This window comes from Cynara cardunculus, assembly GCF_001531365.2.
Source record: "Cynara cardunculus var. scolymus isolate 2C chromosome LG 10, CcrdV1, whole genome shotgun sequence".
In the NCBI taxonomy this organism is placed as follows: domain Eukaryota; kingdom Viridiplantae; phylum Streptophyta; class Magnoliopsida; order Asterales; family Asteraceae; genus Cynara; species Cynara cardunculus.
This window is the reverse complement of record NC_037537.1, coordinates 507,286-523,278: the sequence shown is the minus strand read 5'-3', so window position 1 is coordinate 523,278 and position 15,993 is coordinate 507,286. Positions and strand designations below refer to the sequence as shown.

The 15,993-nt window shown below is 36.0% G+C and overlaps 1 protein-coding gene across 2 annotated transcripts; it reads right to left on the bottom strand.

The window, feature by feature from the left end:
- Positions 1–33: 33 nt before the first annotated feature.
- On the bottom strand, positions 34–14,734 carry LOC112519070 (lysine-specific demethylase JMJ25-like). Of its 2 annotated transcripts, none has more exons than XM_025127031.1 (13): positions 14,492–14,734; positions 11,976–13,186; positions 11,777–11,898; positions 11,521–11,614; positions 11,298–11,430; positions 11,143–11,206; positions 10,354–11,053; positions 9,795–10,124; positions 9,283–9,702; positions 9,065–9,137; positions 8,904–8,989; positions 201–320; positions 34–123 (listed from the first exon to the last, which is right to left on the bottom strand). In XM_025127031.1, the coding sequence occupies exons 2-13, from the start codon at positions 13,179–13,181 to the stop codon at positions 40–42; spliced, it is 3,432 nt and encodes a 1,143-aa protein (XP_024982799.1). In that variant the 5' UTR covers positions 13,182–13,186; positions 14,492–14,734; the 3' UTR covers positions 34–39. The 2 variants fall into 2 exon arrangements, with proteins under 2 accessions (XP_024982799.1, XP_024982800.1); XM_025127032.1 differs by having other exon boundaries at positions 11,976–13,181; positions 14,492–14,716.
- Between the last annotated feature and the right edge of the window lie 1,259 nt (positions 14,735–15,993).

Here is a 15,993-nt window from a genome sequence, read left to right as displayed (position 1 = left end):
GTGGGGGGTGGCATAGGACACTGCCGTTACCAATACCCGTTACCCTACATTATCTGGGCAGTCGTTTAACTCCTCATAATCAGTAACGGCTTGATGCATAGCATGCAGGATCATTTTCTTTATCTGTACAACAAAAAGTATCATATTTCTTGAATTTTTTACATGAACCAAGAACCAACAAAAAGTATCATTTATGTTACCTCTAGCTTGTCTTCTCTGGCTCTGTGATTTATGGGCAGCTTACGGAACTCTTCTGTTAGTCGGATACATTCTTTTATGTTCTCTGGAGAAACAAAGTCCACGGCAACTTTGGTACATGACTACAAGAAAAGAAGCACGAGATGATTATTCTTGTGAGAATTAAGGATCCTCCATGTTTTTCCATAGCAATTTGGTAAAACTCTTAAAACTATATGAAGCATCAAGTACCCATCACTAATCCGTCCAAAGTTATCGGTCTGTTGGCCATGAAAGCATGTTGCACATAGGTGAAGCAACAAAAAATGAAATGGATTCTATGCCTGCAAAAGAAGTCTAAGGCTTTGGTTCTCAAAGTTTTTACAAATCATTGATGCATTAAAAGTGGTTGTCGGTTTTTATTTTTCCTTGCAAAAAGCATGTTCCATGTAGGTGGAGCAACGAAAAGTAGAGTGAGCCCATGCCTATAAAAGGAGTACAAGGCTTTGGTTTCAATGCGCCTCGATCAAGATGCAATTAAGTATTACGTCTTATTTCTTGCACTCGTACTCGTGACACTCTGTGTCAGAGTGAAGAAATATGAGTTAAGCCTTTTGGAGAATGTGGGTGTAATGGAGTGGCTTCAAAGATCAAGTCTGTATGATTGTAATATTTTTTCTTATTGGAGGCCAATCTTTCCAGGGAAAAAATTAAAACAATTTCGCATATTTAGCCATTTATATTCGAACACAAATTTCATATTTTCTTCAATATATCCAACGTTTGATTCCCTAATGACTAGTTTTGTGTTTTTTTTAGTTTTTCAATGTCCTTTTATGCTTTTTGGGCATTTCAAAGATGTTAAATGACAAATGGGCATTGAGTTGCGTTCACAGTGAGACCTGTGAGACTACAAAATTACACTGAAACATCAAAATAACATGTTGTGAAGGTACAAAAATAAACCGAACCTTCACAACAAAAACAAACATTCATAGTGTTCTGTTGTGAAGGTTTAGTGTTGTTTATATAGTCTCACGAGTCCAATGAAAACAACGTGGTCTTGCATGATCCCAAGTCATTAGGCATTACACGAAATCCATTTCTTTGGGTATTTGTATAAATATGGAATGATTTCAGTCTTTTTCACAACATTCTCTCAATCCCTCAACATTCTCTCAATAATTTGCTATTCAATCATTTTCTTATCTTAATAAATTTTTTGCTCTAGTTTTTTCCTAGCAACATTTGTAAATCTTCCACCCCATAACCGCATCCCAAAATATTGAAGTTACTACAAACAATGGTCGTAAAGTTGCAGTTTTGGAAAATTACAACCACATCATAGTTGATACTTGATAGGAAACAAAAACAAAATCGATGCAAAAATGTTGACATCTACTTATGGCTCAAGGAATTCCACATTGAGCTTACACATGAAAAAATAATGCACCCAAGCAACATTTACAGTGGCAATACGATCAAGCATTTTAAAGAACGCCAGAAGCAGGGCCTTTTATTGTCTTGATGATATACGCCTTACAAGTGTGAGGCATTCAATAATTTGTGAGGCCCGATTTTTGATGAGTTAGAGTTTAATGGATTAGAGCAACTCCAATTGTAAGCTAAAATAGTGTTTTGGCCGGTCTAAGAACTCCAACCGACCGGCAAAGAGAACTTAATTTTGCTGGTAATGGGAGAGAGACAACAAATATGTCTAGCATCGTGGTTCAAACGGACATAGATGTTTGTGGCATGCTACGTTAAGCCTGTGGCATGTTACGTTAAGCTTGTGGCACGTCATGACATAATATGTTTTTTTGGGGCTTACGCTTCGATCGCCTCGAGGCTTATGCCTCATGTGCCCAAGAAGAAAACGACTTGAGGCTAGTTTCCGTTCTTTAAAACCTTGCGATCAAGAATTGTGCTTGAGTTGGACAAAACATGGTGATACATGGACTATCTTTTTGATATTTGGATAGCAAATGCATAAAGACATGGTTTCAAAAAAACGCTTCAACAAAAATATAAATTGATAACAGAGATGCAGAACCGAGCTTTTTCAAGCTTAGGCACGGGCCTTCCAAGCCTGTTCTTCCGAAAGCATAAAAACAGTTTAGGCATTTTTAGGCTTGTGACAGGACTATCTTTGGGGTTGAAATAGGTCATGAACGAGCTTTTTCAGGCCGGGATTTTCAGGCTTTTTAGACTAGAATTTTCCGGGCTTTTCATACAAAGCTTTTCCGAGTGAGCCTTAAGCAATCCTTGGGAGAAAAAAAAAGTTAGCATGATCAGCTTTATTGGGCCTGAGCTTTTCAGGCTATACCAGACGCCGAACTTGTGCTTTTTTGTGCATCTCGAACCAAAAAGTTATACCACCTTGAAACACGATGGTAGATAAACAGCTAAACACACGATTCTTTGTCGATCTGGCCTGAGCAAGGGTATCTTCTCTCAAGAAAGAAAAGTGGTCATCACACAAGAAAATTTCCCATTTACCTTCATGAGAATCCCATGGAATTGGAGTGGCCAATTCCATTGACCAAATTTATTAGGCATTGATTTGCAACATAGTTGGAACTCGGTTCCACCAAAATCCCCCAAATTCTACGAATGCACAAATCTTCCATTCCTAGTAAGCCAACATAGCTCAATTCCATTCTATTAAAGAATGTTCAAATGGCTAAAGAACCGTTCTTCAAACATTAAATAATAAATGATCATTTCTAGATTTCTAACAAGTAACATTTAAATAATTATACTAGTATTTATGATTAAGTTTCAAATATGTATTTAACTAAACAAGAAATTGCAAAAATATTATTAGAGTAAAACTATCATTTATCATTATTTGCATTCTAATTCCAAAACTACATTTAGAGAACGAAACAGAAACCGTATAGAATTGCATTTCATTCTTTGACAACCAAACACGTGATCAAACTAGATTCAATTTCATCTCAAATCCCGTAGAATTCAATTCCTCTGGACATATTTCATTTCTTCCAAAAATATTATGTAAACCAAACACCTGTTTAGTGATTTGATATCTTTAGACTACTCTCAGACATACATGTGATCTTCACTTTCAACGTGATGAAGTCCATTATTTCCTATCACAAACATCATGATTATTTTCACATACTTTTCCTTCAAGTGAATTAACTTATCGAGATTCACAAAGACGTCCTCTAGCACATATGGCTTGTATAACCAATATCAAGGGATCATATGATGCAGTTTGATATCTCGTTAGGTACGATAACCATGAAGAGGCTAAGGCGTCCATCTTCACTTTCTTGTACGCCATGAGTCTTGTGTACTTGGAGACATGGTGTCCATACTCCCTTGTTTCTTTATGTACATGCTAGGAGAGTATCCACATATGTGACATGAATCAATGTGTTAGATTTATCAAACTTTCCTCTACCACATCAACAACCTTTGCTATTTGAGTTCTCTTGACAATTGAATTCCATCTTTCGTGGTCGTTGTTTGGATTGTATGTGATAATTGTATAACCATAACCTTATTTGTTGTAGTAAAAACCATCATGTCGTAAAATACTTTGGTACACTAACCAACTCCTTTGGTTTTGGTGCACCAACACGTTAACCTTTAAAGGTATTTCTTAATGCACTCCCGATTTAGAGGTTGTCATAAGCTTGCAACTGCTATATAAATAACAATCTTGGATAACTCATTAGTGTCTCCAATCGTCACCATGAAGAACTTGAAATGTGCTGTCAATGATCCACTCCTTTCAGCTATGTGTTTATATTGTATGTTCTTCTCCTTGATTTGTCAAAACAAGAACTTGTCTTGTACAATATTTCTTGATGCACTTGCAATTCATTGGTTGTCCAAAGCTTGCAACATGCTAGATGGATGACGATCATCTTGGATAGCTCATGAGCTTCTTCGATCATCGCCATGATAAACTTGGAATGTGCTATATCAATGATCACAAGCTCTTTTCCGCTATGTGCTTAATTGCATATTCTTCTCCTTGATTTGTCAAAACAAGAGCTTGTCTTCTATAGTATTTCTTGGCACACTTCAAATTCATGGGTTCTCATAAGCTTACAGCATGCCAGATGGATAACAATCGTCTTGGATAACTCATCAGTTTCTTCAATGGTCACCATGATAAACTTGAAATGTGTATTCAATGATCACATGCTCCTTCCCAGTATGTGCTTATTTATATGTTATCCTTGATTTTTTAAAACAAGAACTTGCCTTGCAAAGTATTTCTTGATGCACTTCCAATTCAAGGGTTGATCCTAAGCTTGCAGCATGCGAGATGGATAACAATCATTTTGGATAACTCCCATGAGCTTCTTCAATGGTCACCTTGATAGACTCGAAATGTGCTTTCAATGATCACAAGATCTTTTGTGCTAAAGGGTTTATGTATGTTCTTCTCCTTGATTGTACACTAGGGTAAAGTTHGVAAAGATTCTATTGTAAGAGTTCATATTCACGTCATAATGTTTGAAGTTTTGCCTTTTAAACAACTTTTCCTTGATAGACTCGAAATGTGCTTTCAATGATCACAAGATCTTTTGTGCTAAAGGGTTTATGTATGTTCTTCTCCTTGATTGTACACTAGGGTAAAGTTYGWAAAGATTCTATTGTAAGAGTTCATATTCACGTCATAATGTTTGAAGTTTTGCCTTTTAAACAACTTTTCCTTGAACGATATTAAGGTGTCTGAAGCTTGCTTTGCAAAAGTTGCTCATTGCTACCTTCTCAACGACTTCATCATCCATTTCATCTCATGATGAGTAAAATAAAGAACTTTATTGTCTTTTATCATGATCGCTCGACGAGCACTCGTTTATGTTTTGCTTGCATTTGTATCAAAGCCCAAAACCTATTCTCCTCAATAATTTATGAATGAAAACATAACATACTAAAATAACTACATGAATACTCCCATTGAAGTATGCATCAAAAAGATTCGGCGAAAAACTACCCAAAATATATGTGATAGAATCACCTCCATACTTGATACAACAAAAGGTGACTTGTCACATGATCAAAATTTTCAAGAAACACAGATACAAGCGAGATCTCGTTATCTTCACTAATGCACGTTAGATGATTTGAAGTACATGTTCGTGATTTATGAATGGTGAATATGATATTTGACACATCATTCTAACTCGGTAAACCATAGGTTATAATATTTTATACATGATTTACATCTAAGATGAGTATTGTATCCAAGACGAAAGCATCTTAGATGTTATACCAAATAGAAGTTAGTTCATCCAAGATGAAAGTACATTAGAATACTTCCCACCAAAAAAGATAAGTATCTTTCCGATGACGGGAAGCGACAGGTAAGGACTTCCTTTCATGACAATCACTCTAATAGTGGTGTTAGTTAATAGGAGAAGATAGAGTGCTTTGCAAATAGCTTCAAGAACGAAGACGGTATTCTTGATTGTAGACCAAAATATGCACTAAGGATGCCTTTAAATACTTACAAAACAATCTATGAATTCCTAAGCTTGTGTCATATTCCAAAGACAAGAGCATCTAAAAACCAACAAAAAATACGGTAATTAACAACCTACTAAGTATATGAAACGCTAACCAATATTTAGTTGAAAACTATAACATCAAAATTAAGTAGACAAAAAAGAAAAGGGATTTGGAGAATAACAAAAGGAACCACAAAGTGACACCCTAGACGGAAGCTTCAAAAGTTGTGCATGATCACTCAAAAAAGAAACATTACACACAATATTGTTCCTCCATCTCCACAACCAAGAATCACAACCTATAAATAGTATAACTAAAGATAATATTATCCTGACAACACATGTAGATTGTTATCCAAACAACAACAAAAATATGTTGTAGGTGACAAAGAAGGCATGTAAGAGGAAGTTAGAAGTTACATAATTGAGGTTGCTTAGATAGTCCCATGACCGGACCATGTTAGGCATACTGAATGAGGTTCTTCAGGCTGAGTTGGGAGTTGTGCCCAACATAGAAAAGTTGAGAGGGAAGATTGGATGGTTTAGACAGTTTATAGCGACTACAACACAGTGAGGAGAGTGCTAGTAGAAAGCATGATGGTCGAGGGGGAGGGATTGACTGAGGAGGACGTGAGAAGAGCAATTGATGAATGATGAGAACGGTCCAAGGATTTATGACCTCTTATAGGAGTTCTTGCTAAAGTAGGACTAAGGTAAGATACCAAGTGTAGGGAACTTTAGTTAATGTGGATGGGATGAAGAGAGTACAGAGGCTGAGGGTGGGATAGGGGAGGGTTAAGGAGCTACAGGGTAGGTTATTAGAGCCATGCGAGAGTTGGAGGGATTTGTGTTTTTTGTCGCATTTTATGTTTCAGTGTGCCTATTTTTTCTTTGTTTTTTTTGTTGCTTACTACTTACTAGCCTCAGCTCTTATTTCCTTTTCGCTCACAATTTGGCACAAGTCAGGGGTCTTCAAGGAAACTATCGCTCTATCCTTTGGAATAGAGGTCAAGTCTGAATATATCTCACCCCTCACCCCTCCCTTTGGTTTGGTTTGGTTATAGATACTAAAACTTATCATAATATTCTCTAACATTATTTTTTTGCATTAAGCTTACTTTACCCATCAATCATCCCTCCATTTAGTAAGTTTCTACCTCAAATATGGAAGTACTAAAAAACTGACACAAAAAGCATTGCAGTAATATTCATACACCAATGCTTGTTTGATGTATCTTGGAGGTGTAGATAAAGACCAAAGCGTTGAGACATATAAATTAAAAAATTCTTGCTGCCCCTTCTTTGTATTCGCTTGAGATGCTAATGATGCCGACATTGGAAGTGGTTGACTAACGATGTCAAGTGATGATGACACTATGTAACGAGCAACTTGCAACATGATTGATGAGGACTTGTGACGACACAATAAGATGCTAAAGGCAAAGCCAACTAGAGTAGCCAAACCATAGAGATCTGGGTGTTTTATTTATGCAAAGCATAAAAACCAAGTTCGTTTCTTTGTACTTCCTAGAACCTACCTTCTAAATAAATTTCTCATACATATTTATATCATTCCCACAAGTTACAACTCCAACTTACTAGTAGCAACCCTTTCATTTCAACTGCAATGAATTGTCCTCCAAGCTATCTGAACATGTCGTATTTAACAAATTCTGCATTTCAGCAACTCTTTTTTCTTAATCCTTGTGCATACATAGGCTTCTCCGTATGAAATGAGCAATTTATATTTATTTCCTCTTTTCTTTTAGTAGTTAATCATTGCTTTTTTCTTTTCAACTATCCTATAAACTATGTCCCTTTTTTGTTATTTCGACTACAGTATCCCATTCGCAAGCCATTTTCTATTCAACTATCTAATAGTATCAAAACTGTGAGACTATAAATCCTTTTGTATCTCCAACGAAAGCTCCTCTATTGTTCTAAGCTACCATGAGACTTCAATCAATTACTGACATTGTCGAGTTAATTGGGGGGGGGGTGTATCTTTTACACCTGGCTTTCTATAAGATCAGCCCTTTTCCCTTCTGATTGTAAATTACCTTGAGCAACAATCACTAGCCATTTCTAGATACCAAAAATGTTAAAAGAATTGTTTTTTGTTGATGGAACAAATGTAGGACCACAATGAAGGTCAAGAAATTGTTTTTATCAAGCATAGATAAAAACTATTTGAATTAGATGGTTTAGAAGGGTAAAATCTGTAAAAATTTAGGTGATAAACAACAATAATAACAATACCGTAGGTATGGAAGGAGACGCTTCCATGGGATGTCCAGATTAGAAGAGCATGCGTGAACTACAAATGAGAGAATCTTCTGTAGGTAACAAAGAAAGGAGCTGAAGGAATGATGTCAACACCATGAAACTGATTGAAAATGGCATGCCTATTAATCATTCTAGCCCTCATTTCCCATTTCTAGCATCTTAGAAAGCTAGACGTTTGCATGAAGATGATTAGGCCCTAACAAGTACATCAGAATCCCTCATTAACCAATACATGAACCCCATGAGCAACATGCTCAACTTCCCAACATTAGTATTTTTCAGTCCCTCTTGATTTGTTACATGAGTTATGAACAAGAAATCAATATCCTAGCACACTAGAAATAACTTGTCAGAAAACATGTAACAAATGTTCAGGGTGTTTGTGTTTCAGTCATCAAATTAGAGATTTCACACAACATCAATGTGTTGGGCATAGTGACAGCTGCAGCGACAACCAATACAGTGGCTCAAAAATTACCACCTAGAGCACTCAGATCATGCCATTCAAGAATGAGATTTGAGAGAAGCTTGAGAGAGAGAAAAATGGCAAATAAAGTAAATAAAGGAGGGATACCGACCAATATCTACGGGACTCCAAGAGTCAAAGATGTACGTCAACCAACTTCTGAGAGAAACCAAATAAGAACACCTAGATACTGACTTGCTTGTATCTTTTCAATAGTATACAAGCCAATCTACATGCTCTTAGCATCATATTTATAGTTCCTATGTATTCAGGATTTCATGACAGGCATGATGTGTTCACCCCATGTGAATTTCCATAATTGTACTAGATTCCTTATGCTAAAAAAACGGGTTACCTTCATCACACACAACAATTGGCAAATAATCGTATGAACTAATGCATGAGAGAGAGAGAGGTAACTGGAGGAAAGAAGGGAAGGGAACTGGTTATAGAAAATGGAAAGGAAAGAGGAACCTTACCTTGAGATTTCGCACTTGGTGTGGACATCCTGCAGGAATAAAAACTGCCTCTCCCAGCCTTTGTTCAAATGTCCAGGGTTCTATACCTAAAGATTAACAATCATCTCATTACTTACAGTTTATGAAAATATATGGCAGAAACAAACTTGGTAACTACTAACCATATTCCTCTTTTAGCCTCCTTTTATGCTCCAATGTCAGGTAAAAGGTTTGATCATGAATTGGGTGATAAACCTGCACAAGACCACTCAAGCCTCAAGGGTTACGCCAAAAAAAATCTTGTAGTATATGTTAGTTGATTACTACAAAATTTCAAGAAGTAAGCAATATGAGAATTATTTTAAAAAATCCACATCTAGCAAATTGTATGCAGACATACTTGATCAACAGGACAGCAATATGTATGTCGAAATTCTTTGGAGTGCTTCCTTAGATATTCCTGTAACTTTGGCACGTCTGCTCGTCGGAAGATGTCCCAAAGAGCACTACCTGTTTCTTCTGCATATTCTTGTGGAGAAAAATCACGCAAACTGCATGCAGTATGTTTATCCACTGAAACTCCACTTGGTTGATTCCTCTTAAAAGCTTCTTTGGTTGTGCTTACAACATGATCAGACTCTTCCCCCTCGTTTGAAGAAGTACATTCATCTTTCTTTACGCACAATTCATCAGCACATCTAGAAAATATTCCACTCCTCTCACTTTCATCTTGAGCTCTGTGTCTTCTCTTTAACTCTCTTATTGCTAACTTCTGATTATCACTTCTTGATACTTCAGCGGTGTGTGTCAATACATTCACCTGGCAACAATAGATACATTAAAGCTGATACATGATGATGGTGACATATGCTATGTATATTTAGGAATGACAAAGAAAATATGAAATCATACGGCATCTGACATATCACAATGAAGTTTAGTCACGGAATCCCCTCTTCCGAGTTCTTCAGCTATTCCGTATGCAATATATGTCTTTGGACCCAGATCAGGTTTAAGGACACTTGGTGGTAACTTGACAGCAAGATTTAGAAACCCTGCCCTTGGATCAGTATACACTGGGAAAGGCAGTGCACTAACAAATTCATCACAATGACGTGGTAGAAGGTCCTCGAACTTATCAGACGGGGGCCAATCCTTCAGCTTGAGCATCTCCGGCCAGGAATTCACATATTGTCTTCCCTCTATATAACCTTTAAAAAATTTCCTAGTACTGATTTCAACCTGCATATTCCAAAAAAAGATGGATTTCAAAAAGCCAACGACTCAATAGAGTACAAAATAACATGTTGTCCAGTCATTAATTTCCAACATAGATACCACTTCAAATGAAAAAATAGAAAACAATATTAGATTGGTCAATACTTCAAAGGTGAGCTACTTGCCAAGGAACATTTGAAATAAAAAGTAATAGTTGGCTGCAACACCACCACAAAAGAGAAGCCAGAATTACCTCACAATCAGCCAAGCAGTCTATAGCCTTCACTTGTGACATCTTCGAACTGACATTTGGGTCCAGATGCTCACATAATGCACGCCACATAACCATGGGCTCCCAGCTTAAACCAGTTGTTTGCTCTAAGACCTTCCTGACAATTACTGGTTCACCTTTAGACCAGTGGCTACGAAAGCGAATGAGCTCCTCGCCTGTTAGGACATCTTCAGAAGCAGGCCAGTACAGGTAGTTATCATCTGATTCTTCTCTGTTGGCCGCTTTGAGATATGTCTTGCCACCAGTTGTGAAAGAATTTGGTAGAATGCTTGGTTGATCAATTCTTAGTTTATTCAATATACCCTCTGCTTTTGCTTCCAAGGTTGAAATCCAGTCCTTTTGTAGGATACGCTTGAGCTCCAATACACAGTCACCGCATCCACCCATTTCTTTTGGGGCGCAAAACAAAATCCCATCATCTTCAGCTACCCAGTTAATCACGGGATCACAGCGGCTAGTTGGATTATTTTCATGAAATGAATCTTGTACCAGGTCTCCCCCATGAATATAATCAAAACCTCTATCAAAGTACCCAAAGTCTACTTTTCTTTGACTAAGAAGATCATTTTTCCGTATCTCACGACAGCAACTAAGGCATAGCTCGTATGAACATTTTGGACAACTTCGATGAAGATCAATGATCGATGTTGAACAGTGGTTACTGCTCCATGAAAACAATGGGCACAGAATTAAAATAGTTGAAAACAATTTAGTCATTTACTTATATAGAGATATTTACAAGAAAATTACCAATAGACACGTTCATCGTTGTGACAGCTAGTCTGCCCTATTGTAATTGAAGACTCAGATACACCTGAATACCACAGGAGCATCTTCACTTAGTTACAAAAATTTATATCAAATGGAAAAGAAGAGGTCATCCAGATTTGCTTTTCAATGATTACCTTGAATAAGCGCTTCCACAGTTATCTCCTCAAGTTGTTCTTCACGAATTTGGGTCAGAAATGGGAGGAGTGAGTTAATTAGATAGTGAAGATGCTGCAACTTCTCAGCATCAGTGAGATCTATATTTGACATCTGGTAATCAGAAAGTGTCAAAATAAGATGGTTAGAACATGACCTTCTGGCTTCTATGACACTTTCCTATTTGCAGAACACAGAGCGAACCTTAAAATTTGAGTGTAAGCACAAGTTGCAATTGCAGTTTCCACGGCAAAAGGGGCATAATTCTGCAATATCTTCTTCTGAGAATTGAGGATACCTGTCAAGAAATAGAATTGTTGACAAGGAAGACATTATCATGTCACATTAGGACCAAGAAACTCAAAACTGGAAGACATTATCATGTCACATTAGGACCAAGAAACTCAAAACAGTAAGGACTAATGCTTTGAAAGGGGGGGGGGGGTGTCAGTACGGTTACCATTGCTTGATGCACTGGACACAGTATAGTGTTTCTTTACATTCAGTGCAGGGAACAACGATCTTTCTATCATTTCTCTTACATTGATGACACTTCAAACGCTCCTTTCCATTTTTCTTATCCTGGTAGATTTAGTGCTGAATATGAGAGAAAACCTACCAAATATATATGTGAAGAGGGTCAAAGAGAGAATATGTACCTTCATGTTGTTAGCGGTACTAGTACTGCCACCTGATGAAGCAGAATTACAATCCCCTGATCCCCTTGGTCTTCTTTTCATTTTTGTATCATTTGAACTACTGCTTCTACTAGGATTAGATTTCACAAAAGACATTTGTTTTTTCTCTTCTATGAATTCAATATCAGTTTCCACTTTCCTGTCTTTCAAACTTCCATTTCTCTCAACATTGTTCAACTTATGACGTTCCACTGATGCCGAAAATACATTTTCATCTTCAATCTCATCACCAACACCAGCATTGTTGTCTTCTTCTTCTACCTCATCTTCACTGGCGTATTCATTTTCTTCTTTATCATCTTCATTGGCGTACTCGCTTTCTTCTTCATCATCTCCATTGATGTATTCGTTTTCTTCTTCTTCATCTTCCCATTCCCCATAGTAAAAACCATTTTCAACAAGTTTGTTCTTATCAGAAACAGTACGACGCCTTCTCGAGATCCGTTCATCATGTGGGCTACTATTAACATCATTTTGTTTGCTCTGTTTGCAATCCATGAGTTCCTCTTCCTCTTGGTTTTCTTCCCAGTAGCTAGTTCTTGCGGATTGCTTACCATTTGAAGTTTCTTTCTTGTTTGAATCACCTTTGCTTTTTTTTGAGGTTAGTTTTTCATTTGAAGCTCTGCAATCTTTAGCCTGCCTTCCTTTATATTTTGTAGGTTTTGATCTTCTACATGATGAATAAAGAGTGAAGTCGTCATAGTCATCTTCTTCCTCATTATAATCCGCATCAGAGTCACTGGCATCATTTTTGACATTCACAAAAGTTTTCTTGCTTGAGGAGCATTTTGATTTCCCGTAAAATCTTTTGATTCCACAAGTTCTTGCTGTCTTGATCGAATTTTTCGTGTGTGGTATGAGTGAGTCCTTCCTGATTTGTACATCTGCTTCATTCTCTTCAGATTCACCAGAAAAACATCTTTTGACGGAACTACTGTCATTTGGGATGATGCTCCGACCACGAGAAGTTTTAGTTTCTTTCTGGATAGGAGTTCTTGTCCTTTTCATTGACAACCCCTGATCATGCCCTTTTTGAGAATTCATGAGCTCTTGGACCTTTCTCTTTCTTCCATGTCTAAGAGCACTGGCCGATACTTTTTGTTTCACATTCATTTCCGTAGTAGTGTATCTACTCACTTGATTTTCTTTTTGAATTAGCACCTCCATCTTTACTGCCAAAACAAAAATTGCACAAATCACATTTAGAAAAACGGAAACAGCCAATAGCACTGGTTCATCCAATACATGGACGATGAAATCAACAATTCTTCTAAGGTGCACAACCGATTAACAAATCATGTATTGCTTTTCTTTTTATTTAAAACTGAACCCTAATTGAATTGGAAAAATTCTGTAATTCTTTCACAATCAATGTATGGCATGCTATCATTCTTGTTATCAGACATCCAATATTGGAGTTCACTGACTCGCCCAATCAATAAAACTTGATTTTGAAGTGGATTTCTAAATCATTGACCATGGAAGCATCAATGATACAATCTGATACAATGCATCAAACATTGTTAAATCAAGTAACAGAAATCTGGAAAATAACTTTGTTAGGTCACATAAATCAAGGAAAATTAGTTATATAATTGGATAAAGATAATTTACACCAATGTTATATAAACATCTGAATGCATAGGCATCATTAGACAAAGATATCCTATGAGGTTTTGAGCAGCTAGAGTATAAAGCCAAATTGGGTATCATTGAGAACCAAAAGATACTACATTTGAGGAAGAAACTACAACTTAAAACTTTCCCTAACAGTAACTTGGAGAGACCAGATCAAACCAGCCCAGTATATCTCACCCAAAAGTATTATATGTTGACTTGGTAATTATTATTTTTGTCTCTCCAAACCCAAAACTCAATGTGAGTGTTTATGAATGAACCAACAGTGATTCTGCAAGACATTGCACCAACCTCAAGTAATATTGTCTTCAAGTTACTTTCTTGATCCATATCAAATGGGTTATGAACATTTTCTAGAGAAACCCTCCAAGTGGCCTCAATGTGAAGACAGCAAAAATCTCACCCTAGGTAAGGTTTCTGGACTCTTTCTAAAAGAACTTCTGTAGAAAAAAATTATAACTGCATACACTTTCTAGCAACTAAGAGAGAAAAAAAATACCAGATTCAAATAATAATAAAGGAAAACGACCACAACAAAGCGCTTTAAAACTAAAATAGGATGGTTGACTCAGGTCAACTTCCCGAGTCAACGAATCAAATAAACCCAATGCATATACATTCAAACACAGTCTCGCCATTTACAGGTTAAATCGGCGAAATTTCAATAATTGTTCAGCTTGCACCCACCTTTTCCATACGATGAATCCCAAATTCTCAAACTACGTGTACAAAATTACTCGCATTTATGTATAATCGATAAAAAAAAAACCATAACAAAACAAAAAACCCCCGATTTTAACTAGATGATATCGAAAAGAATATCAACGAAATTCACTCACCAAAATCGTGAAATCGATTCGATTTGAGCGCTCGAAATCACGAAAAGGGGAATGATCAATGGAAGAAACAACAAGAAGATGAGATAGTCTGAAGCGGAAGAGATTAATTGTGGGTAAAAGGCGTTAGGTCAAAAGTTGAAGAAGAATTCACATTCTGGAATCGTAATCTTGGTGTTTATGTTTGAGAGAGAGAAAAACAGAAAGGATACCATCAAATTTGGAGAATTTTTTGTGAGAATCTGCCAAATTTAGAGGATTTATATATATATTATAATTGAATGTCAACATTTACACAATACGAGATTAAAAGTGATTAGGGTTTAAATTTATTCTTATACTTAAAAGATTCAGATCTATTTTCATACTTCTTACCATAATTTCGGGGTCGTTTACTAAACATTTGCTCTTGTAAACGTTTATCAAATTACATTATCTCATCGAATGAATATGATAAGGACTAAGAATTTTACCTGGTAAGAACGAGACAAAGACCATGAATTTTACCCGGTAAATGATGGCGATCAACTCTTATCACGGTAAGCGTTTACCGGATGAATTGTTGCATACAGTGTCGTTTTGATGAACTAAAATCTTGCTCATTAAATAATTAATAGTGTTAAATTTTATTGATAAACACTTACTGGACAAATGTTTGGTAAACGACCCCTTCATGTCTCACACGATCTTTCATGACATATGTTAAAATAAGAGAGGGGGGGTAAAAATATTCAAATTTGAATAAATCTCTAAAAAAAACTCCATGTTAAATAAGGAAATTATATTTTATTTTATTTTTCTCGGAGATATTGAAATTAATTGTTTAGGATAAAAAAATAATATTTATTAAATATATTAAATATTTTAATAATATAATTAATTATAGAATTGTTTAAATAAAGTAGTTGTTGGAGTTAGATCTAATTTTTTTAAAAATTTTAACTTTTGATATTTTATTTTAGAAAAAAATTATAAATTTATAACATAGATGTTGGAGATGCTCCTAGGGTTTGTTTACACAAACTTTACCCGGTGTTTATCGGTGAAATTCTAGTTCTTCAAAATGGTATCATATGTAATAATTTAATCAGTAAGTACTAACCGGGTAAGAGTCGTCACCTTCACTTATCAGATAAGATTCTCGGTCATTATTATCACTCTTATCAGATAAAATTCTCGTTTTTTTTTGTCATGTCTATCCGGTAAGATAAATAACCAGATAAAACTTCTATTGATGAACTTCCAAAAGACGTAGATTACTGAAAGAGTGAGTCAAAAAACTCGGAATATCGAAATTAGAAACAGGACCAAGAAAACAAACGAGTTTTGAATATATTGATATTCAGTATTTTATAAACTTATTTTATTGTATTTTGAATTTTTGTTAAAATACTAATATCGATAATTTGTTGAGTCTTAATTGTTTTTCCCTTCTAGTTCCGGTCCCTCGTTAAAGTGGGACCGGTCCCTTGACTGGCCCGAAACATTTTTTTGAACTTTCAAAA

Excerpts from the sequence above, each read along its gene's own strand:
- LOC112519070 (XM_025127031.1), bottom strand. The coding sequence starts at position 13,181 with ATGGAGGTGCTAATTCAAAAAGAAAATCAAGTGAGTAGATACACTACT. Across the intron at positions 11,207-11,297 it reads TGTGGAAGCGCTTATTCAAG|GTGTATCTGAGTCTTCAATT; the intron begins GTAATCATTGAA and ends TGTGGTATTCAG. Across the intron at positions 321-8,903 it reads ACCAAGTGCGAAATCTCAAG|TCATGTACCAAAGTTGCCGT; the intron begins GTAAGGTTCCTC and ends CTTTTCTTGTAG.